Raw genomic sequence first — 9,261 nt, 5'->3', positions numbered from 1 at the left:
TTAAAACTGATGTAGGGACTTAGTTGAAAAATTTTAAAATATAAAAATCTAATCACGAATTAAAAAAAATGTAGGAATTATTAAAGTAATTTTAACTTAAAATTTATTTATAAATCATAACGAAATATTGAATGACCAAATGTTTTAGTAATAAAATCTAACAAAATTTTATTTATATACGTATCTTTTTTTCTTATTCTTCGTACGCACCCTTCTCTTCCTACTTCTTTTATCTTTTTTAAAAATATATATAATTTATAATAATTAATGTATTATGTAATTATAATTCGGTGTTTTGTAACTAAAGTTTATGTGTTTTTTAGCAAAAATATTTTTTTTCTTTATTATTCAAGTTAAAAAATTTTTACCACTCAAAAAAATTTATGTGTTACGCAACTAATTTTTTTGGATTTTCAACTAAAATTGTGTATTTTTCTTTTTTGTTATTTCACTCAAAAATTTATACAATTTAAAATAATTTTTATGTTATGCAACTAAAATTAAGTATTTTTTAAGAAAAATTTCTAGTGTTTTTTTATAATTTCTTATAACAAAATAGAAATATTTAGGAAAAAAAACTTTGAAAGTAAACATAAAAATTTATAGATGAAAACCACAAAAAATTTCTTATTTCATTTTCATATAAAGATTTTTCTCTTTCTCCTTCTCTTTTTTTTTTTTCTGTTTTATTCTCTTGTGAAAAAAGAAAAAATAAAAAAAAATACAAACAAAAAAATATAAAATTATAGTAACAACATCAGAAGAAGAAATAAAAAATACAAAATACAAAACAACACGTTGAAAAATTGTATGATTCACTTGGGCTAATTTAATTGAATTTAGATACCAAAAAAAATTATTGATAGAGTATTTGATTTTACTACTAATTTAGTACTTGAAAGATTTAACCGTCAACAAAAAGGTCATTAAAAAATATTATCTACAAAATAGTCATTGAATGATTAAAAAATGTGAAAAAAGTAACTAATAATTATTATATTTTTTTAATAAAATATACTTTTATGTTTAACAAATAACTTATTTATTTGATCTGAATTTTTGTAATAATATTTAAATAAATATTTAGACAAAAAATTTGATTCAAAATTTGATATATAGATTCTTCTTTTTATTTTTCAAAAAGTGTAGTAATTCACAATAAAAACTTTTTTAAAAAATTTACTTGACATAAAATTATCAAATTTTAAAAATAACAAATTTTATTTTTTAAATAATAATTACAAAAATTTGTATCAAAATCTAATCTCTAAAGTCTCTTTATAAAATATATATTTAATATTTAGTTTCTTTTGTCATATTTTTAAATTTTTTTAAAAATTTTTTATTATTAGCATCTTTTGAATTTCGTTTTATCAATAATAAAATTTTTTTAGTATCATTTTAATCATTTACTTTATAGTACTAATATAAATCATAATAGAAGAGAGAGAATAAAATTAAAAGCAGATAAAAAAAACTCTCTTACAAAGTCAAACAAGGAATTAAGAATATTGTTGGTTCATAATTAGAGTTATCATCCTTCCAATTTTTTTTATATATACTTTTCTATATTAAAAATAAGTAATAAAAAATAAAAAATTTTATATCATAAAAAATTATAAAAAATAATACAAATATTATTTTTTTTAATTTGTATGAGATGTAAAATTTATGTTAAATTACTCTATTAGTCTCTATAATTACTAAATTTATAATTAAAATTTTATATTTTAAAAGGTTTTAAATGAGCTCCTACACCAATTTTAAATTTATAATCACATTTTTATAGTTCTAAAAATATTTAATTTAATAAAATATGCTAAAATATATTCACTAGTGGTGCTAGATAGATAAAAATATTTTTGTAATATTTATTATTAGAAAGGATTTAATGACAAATTTAAAACTGATATAGAGACTCAGTTAAAAATTTTTAAAATATAAAGATCTAATCATAAATTTTAAAAAATTTTAAGAATTTTTAGAGTAATTTAACTTCAAATTTATTTATAGATCATACCAAAATATTGAGTGACCAAATATTTTAATAATTAGGTCTAACAAATTTCTATTTACACACGTATCTTTTTTCTTATTCTTTATACGCACTCTCCTCCTTTTATTTCTTTTATCTTTCTTCAAAATCTGTATAGTTTAAAATAATTAATATATTATACAACTACAATTCGGTGTTTTGTAACTAAAATTTATGTGTTTTTCAACAAAAAAAATATTTTTTTTTATTATTCAAGTTAAAAAAAAATTTAAAACTCAAAATAATTTATGTATTACACAACTAAATTTTTTGCATTTTTGAACTAAAATTTTGTGTATTTTTTCTTTTTCATTATTTCACTCAAAAATTTATACAATTTAAAATGATTTTTGTATTATCCAACTAAAATTTAAGTATGTTTTTATAATTTCTTATAACAAACATAGAAATATTTAGGAAAAAATATTTGAAAGTAAACACAAAAATTTATAGACGAAAAACACAAAAAATATTTCTATTTTATTTTCATCTCAAATTCTTTTTCCATCTTCTTCTTTTTTTCTTCTTGTTTGTTTCTCTCGTGAATAAAAAACAAAAAGAGGTAGAAAATACAAAATTTATATATATATAATTATAGTAACAACATCAGAAAAAAAAAAAAAAAAAAAAAAAAACACAAAGTAACAAGTAAAAAAATTGTGTGATTCAGTTGGACTAATTTAATTAAATTTGGATACTAAAAATATTTATTAAGATTGCACTAAATTTAACTATTAATTTGGTATTAAAAAAATTCAACCGCTGACAAAAAAAACTTTAAAAAATATTATCAACAAAACAGTTCTTGAATGATTCAAAAATAAATAAATAATAATTATTATATTTTTGTAAGTGATAAAAAAATTTTATATTCAGCAAACAATTTATTTATTTGATTTAAATTTTTGTGACAATATTTGAATAAATATTTAAAAGGTAAAAAAAATCGGGGCAAAATTTGATCTCAAATTCTTCTTTTTATTTTTCAAAAAATATGATAATTCAAAATATTTTTTTAAAATTCACTTAACATAAAATTATCAAATTTAAAAATAAAAATAATTTATTTTTCTAATAATAATTACAAAAATTTGTATCAAAATATAATCTCTAAAGTTTATTTTTAGTATATATATATTGGATATCTAGTTTTTTTGTTGTATTTTTAAATCTTTCGAGAATTTATTTATCGTTAGTATTGTTTGGGATTCTTTTTTGTCAGCAATAAAAACTTTCGAGTATCATTTTAGTAATTTACTCTATAGCACTACTATAAGAGAAATGTTAGGTGCATGAGAATTTATTATTTTTGAAGGATAAAGTATTAAATTGGTCTCCTACGTTTGGGCGTAATTCTATTTTAGTCCTTAAGATTTAAAGTATCTTATTTGAATCCAAAAAAAAATTATTTAGCTTCAACGTAGTCTCACCGTGAGGTCAAAGTTAAATAATTAACGAAATATCCGGCATGACAGCTATACAAGAACAAGGTCGATAATTTAGGCTGCGTTTGTTTCTGAGAACAGAACAAGACAATACACTAAGAACAAGACATAAAGGACAGAGACACAAAATTTTGTGTTCTTGTATCTTGTTTGGTGATAAACTAGAACAAATTATGAAAATCTAATTTATTCTCTTTTTTTTTTCATTCAAAAAATTTGAGACGAAAATTATAATAATAAAAAATATAATTATAAAAATTAACAAGAATAATGAAAAAAAAAATAGAAAATAAGTTGTGTCCTTTGTTAGTGTCTCTGTGTCCTTCCTGTTAGGATGGACACAAAATACACTAATTCAGTATCTCTGTACACATTGTCTTTGTCTCCTCTCTGTCAAACACAATTTTGTGTATCTGTGTCTCTGTCTTAGTGTCCTGTCTCTATAAACAAACGCAGCCCTAGAGAACAAATACAAGCTCCAAAGACACAAAATTAACCGTAGATACATCAATATATTGATTTATCATTCTCCTTAGTTCTATAGAAAATATTTCATTTAAATTGTAAGAAGAATGATAAATAAATGTATTGATGTATGGTTGATTTTGTGCCTCTGAAATTTGTATTTGTTCTCCATATTATCAACGTTGTTTTTGTACTATTGTCATGTAGGATATTCTGTTAATTATTTAACTTTAACTTTACGGTGAAACTATATTAAAGTTAAATGAATTTTTTTTATTCAAATAAGACATTTTAAATTTTGGTTTTCTAAATGGAGAAGAGAGGGGCGACTGTATCAGGAGATGGATTATGTTCACATTTTTGATTCGGATCTCAGGATCTTGGACCTTTTGGTCATCTGGACAGTGGAACCTTGAGAATATATATTCTCCTCTGAATCAGTCTCTGCAGAGCAACATTAACTCTATAACCCGGATGTTCAAGCTGGTTCAGAGGTCGGTTGGTGTTAGACTGGTCGGCTTCAAAGGTTTATGATGCTCGTAGTGGTTATTTGTGACTTAGTAAGAAGATGTTTAGTTGGGAGGATAGGGGTAATTGGCTTTGGTTTTGGCGTCAACATGTTTCGGAAAAGCACAAAGAATCGGTTTTACATTGTATTCGGGATTGTCTAAAAGCCCAACTAGTTTGGCAAGCTTTAGGGATCTCCGATCAACCAGTGTATTTAATGAGTTGGTTCTTACATAATAGCAAACAGCGTCCCTTTAGATTCTTTTCTGGTCTCTGGTAGATTTGGTGTTCGAGGAATAACGAGATTTTTCATCCTCACGAGCATTGGATCACAGACAAGGTGATTGGTATGACTTTGTCCTTGGAAAAGGAGTTCCGAAATATTTTTGAGTTGCAATGACTGTCTATCCCATCCACCATTAGTGGCTCTTGAATTCTCCCCTCAGTGGGTACCTTTAAAATTAATTGTGATGCCATCTATCCTGGCAATGGTGTTCGAGTTGGTTTTGCTTGTGTTAGCAGAGATTGGAAGGGAAGGTGGCAACGAGACTGTCTGAGAACAATTGAGAGTCGTAGTATTTTGCAAGGAGAGTTGTTTGTTATTTGGAGAGGCTTTCTTTTAGCATGGGACTCGAGACAAAGAGACATTATTTGTGAGACAGACTGTGTGGAGGTTTTTACTATTGTCAATAATTTACAGGATTGCTCTGAGTTTATTTATTATTTGGTATTAAAAATTCGAGATATCATGTCTTGAAAATGGCGTGTTGATCTCCAGTTGATCTTGAGAGATGCAAATACAGTAGCAGATATCATGACAAAGACTGCAATGAGAATTCTTTCTCCCCAATAGAGCTTTCATTGCCTTGGAAGGAGTTTGAGAGTAGTATTTAGTAGGACTGTCTTTCTTAAGTAGTTTCTTATTTATTTATTTTTTTTTTTAGTTGTTGTTTATTTTCTTTTAAATCACTAAAAAGAATAAGACATTTTAAATTTTAAAGACCAGATTAAGATTACGTTCAACGTAAGAGACCAATTTAATACTTTATCCTATTTTAAATGATTAATAATTAACTAATGAGCGTGTAGGAGTCCCCAGTGCTATAAGCCAATAAATCATAATAGAAGAGAGAGAGAATAAAATTAAAAGCAGATAAAAGGTCCCTTAGAAAGTCAAACAAGGAATTAAGGATATTGCTGGGTCATAATTGGAGTTATGATCCTTCCACTTTTGCCTCTTTCTCTCTCTGTAACCTCTCTTTGATAGCACTGCATGTCTTGTATCTATAAATTAACCCACACCCACTTTTCTCTGTCCTCACACACAAAACAACACTGCTCTTTGTCTCATCCTACAAATCCCTCTCTCTTCTTCTTCCAAAGGGGAGTTCCACTCAAACCCCCCTTCTTCTTCTTCTTCTTCTTTGAGATGGATAACAGGTTGGCCACAAACTCCTCTTATGCTTCTCTTAGATTGCCCGTTGGCTACAGATTCTGCCCCTCTGACGAGGTTTTTGTCTCTTGCTACCTCAAAAACAAGGCCCTTTCAAAAACATTGGATTTTGATGTTGTTCCTGTCTTCGATGTCTTCAACACTGAGCCCAAGAATCTCCCTTCAGGTTCGTGTAAATTAATATATATATTTAAATAATATTTTCCAGTTCTTTATGTATTTATTTATTTCAATATTAAATCTTCTATGACAGTGTTGTTTATGGTTACCTCGTTAATCAGTATTTTCACACTCATTAAAAATTAAAAAAAAAAAGAAATTACGTGATCAACATTTTCTTAATTTTTTATTACCGTTAGTCCTTTCTTGAGCCCTTAAACCTGTTATGTCCTTGAATGAATTTTTTTTACTTTTGTGGTCTCTTTTTCCGATTTAATTATTGGAAATGATATATTTGTTTTTCAGGTGGAAAGGTGTTTCTGGAGACAAAGTACTTTTACTTTGATCTGAAAGAGCGTGTGTTTGAAGACAATAACAAGATTGAAGCAGGGAAAGGGCACTGGAAAAGGGTGGGGAAAGGGAATCAGGAGCTTCTAAATAACAACAACAAACTCATTGGGTTCAAGACCAAGTTTGTTTTTTGGAGGAAGAAGAACCGCACTCAATTTCTTAAAACTAAGTGGGTTATGTTTGAGTTCCGTGTTTTTCTCAACCCCTCTCAGGTAATTCATTTCTTTATCTCACAATAATCATCACAATTTATATAACCATGACTAACATATCAGAAATGTAGAAATAGTAGACACAATAACAGTTGTGTTCATTATTTAGAAGATAGAATCTAAATGCAAAATGAAAGATCATGTTGCCATATATGTGCCACATTATCTTATCTGAATAATTATTTTGGTATATATTTCATATTCATAACATGTGGTTTTGGAAACAGATAATGTCGTCATGGGCTGGCTACAAAATATATCTGAAGAAGGATAAGAGGAGGAACAAGAAGGCAAAGTTTTCTTGCGAGGAAAGCAGTGATGATGAAGAAGAAGAAGCAGAAAGAGCAAGTGAAGTGAATTTTCCAGATGAGATAAGTGGAATTAACACAGGACCTCCTTCACCAACTTCATCTAATGAATCCTCTGTTACAAGTTAATTATTAGAGCAGCGAAAATTGTTCAAATGAGTTAGGAAATTTAATAGAAGTTGCTTGCAGCATAGGTCTTTTAATTTACTAGTATGAGAAAAATCATTTAGAGCCCTTTGGATACCCATTAACAACCTTTTTTTTTTCTTTTTAGTCATTAGAGATTAGGCAAATGAGAATTGTATATGGGCGTTTATTTTGTGATCAAGGGCTCTAACATTTGGTGGTGGTTATAATAATAATAAGAAGCAACTTGTTCATAATTTTATTAGTAGTACTCTTCGCAAATATACATGCTTTAATTTATTTGCTACCATTTTATAGTCTCTTATTTTTTGCAATTATAAATATGACTGCAACTACAATTTAAAATCATGATGATATGCGTTTTTGTTCAAGTCAAGAATAATTATAATGACAGGGTGAAAGTAAAAAGGTCATTATAAATTTATGCTCGGAATTCTTTCTAGCTTTTGTTCCTCAGAAGGCTAATGATTTTTGTTGGAAAAGAAAAAAAGGAGAAAAGGTAAAAAAAAAAAAAATCCAAAGTGTAATAATAAACGAAGGAATACATGCAAAAGGGAGGCATCCAATGAAAGTAGGGAAAAGGGTTCTGTATTATATAATCATGAACTTTATGAAAATAAATGAATGAATAAAATGAGTGATGCCATATGAGTAAGCAAGCACACAATTAATTAAGCATCACCACAAGGATGTTAGTGTGGCTTAATTTTTTTTTTAATTTCAAGAAATACAATTTGTTTATTAAGGTTAATTAGATATAAACTTTATCTATTTTTTATTTAATTTCTTTAGTATATTTAAGTTTAAGTTGATATCTCAGATACTAATTTGAATGTAACATTTTTGTTTTGAGCGCATCCGCACATGAATTTGATTCGAATCCTTCTTTCAATAGGAGAACTCAATACCCCATTCATAAAATTCTTTCTTTTTGAGTATAAAAAAAAAATATAAATGAAAAAGAAAAAAGAAAAAGGGGAGAGATATTCTACTTTATATGGAAGTGAGGATGAAAAGGAGAGAAGATAGATATATATGTAAAAAATCGTTGAGTATTTATGGTTAAGGAAGGAATAAAATATAGGGTAAATCTTTTATATAGAATTATAGATTAGTGTTGATACGCCATCAGCATGTGTTTTATATACGGCCAACCAATTAGATAACATCATATGAATTTATTATATTTAAAGGGATCATTCTAAAATTTGAACACTTCATCTTTTGAATCAAAGACATTAATTATTAGAAATTATTTTAAAGAAAATATTTGTAGTGAAATAAGGGTTGATAGATCATAGACTTAAATATGCAAGAGACATTTATAAGATCTGAACCAGTTTCAATAATATAATGACATGCATAATTTATATTGAATATTTTGTGTTAAAGAACCTTAACTCCAACAGTGTAAAAGCCATTAAGATTAAGTTTTTCTTTTTTCTTTTTTTTTTAAGTAAATAGCTTATGTATCACTCTTGCAGACAATTGTATTTGATTTGCATTTTTTATTTTCTGTTTTTATTTTTAGTATTTTTTGTTTTTATAATTTTATAAAAAAAATAACTGTGAAAAAAAAAATTGAACCAAACGCAGCTAAAGTATTGTAGGTAATGCGAACTAATAATAAGTTGGCTTTCTTATCCTCCAGATATAATCGGTGGCTTAAAAATTATAGTAATTATTGGATTAAATTTGTATTGATTTCTGCTAGCGGACTATATATAATACTCCATTATTGTTTCTTGATGCATTGCACTGAATAAAAATTGGATGTGATAAGAGAATATTTGAAATATAAAACTTGGCGTTTGTTGAGTTAGCAAAGTGAACAAGGAACAAAAAAGAAAAATAAAATTGTGTTGGTTGAGTAGAAGGGAACAATAAGCCACAAAACATTTCTATAATAATGGTTCTCTTCCAAGCTTGGATAACGCAACCCCTACCTATGCTTCTATAGAATAAGATTCTTGTCTAACTAAATCTCTATGCTGTCCACGTTTTACAAATTAAATTAGCTCTTTAATAATAATAATAATAATAAATGTTATTTTTAGTCTCAAATTATTTATCTGAATGTTAAAGTGTTTTTTTATAATTTATCTTTAACTAATTTTTACCATTTGAATAATTAATTAAATGTTTTTTTTTACCATAGTCTAAAAAATCCTGATACATT

The 9,261-nt window shown here is 26.3% G+C and overlaps 1 protein-coding gene across 1 annotated transcript; it reads left to right on the top strand.

The window, feature by feature from the left end:
• The first annotated feature begins 5,583 nt into the window (after positions 1–5,583).
• LOC112755043 (NAC domain-containing protein 83) lies at positions 5,584–7,318 on the top strand. Its single transcript, XM_025802930.3, has 3 exons — positions 5,584–6,071; positions 6,371–6,627; positions 6,855–7,318. Exons 1-3 carry the CDS (start codon positions 5,726–5,728, stop codon positions 7,062–7,064), a joined length of 813 nt encoding a protein of 270 aa, XP_025658715.1. The 5' UTR covers positions 5,584–5,725; the 3' UTR covers positions 7,065–7,318.
• Positions 7,319–9,261: the final 1,943 nt, after the last annotated feature.

Source organism: Arachis hypogaea, chromosome 16, assembly GCF_003086295.3.
Source record: "Arachis hypogaea cultivar Tifrunner chromosome 16, arahy.Tifrunner.gnm2.J5K5, whole genome shotgun sequence".
NCBI lineage: Eukaryota > Viridiplantae > Streptophyta > Magnoliopsida > Fabales > Fabaceae > Arachis > Arachis hypogaea.
This window is presented reverse-complemented; position numbering and strand designations above follow the sequence as displayed.

Coding starts and splice junctions, on each gene's coding strand:
- LOC112755043 (XM_025802930.3), top strand. CDS start 5,726: ATGTCTTGTATCTATAAATTAACCCACACCCACTTTTCTCTGTCCTCA. Junction 6,072..6,370: donor GCCCAAGAATCTCCCTTCAG/GTTCGTGTAAAT, acceptor TTTGTTTTTCAG/GTGGAAAGGTGTTTCTGGAG. Junction 6,628..6,854: donor TTTTTCTCAACCCCTCTCAG/GTAATTCATTTC, acceptor TTTTGGAAACAG/ATAATGTCGTCATGGGCTGG.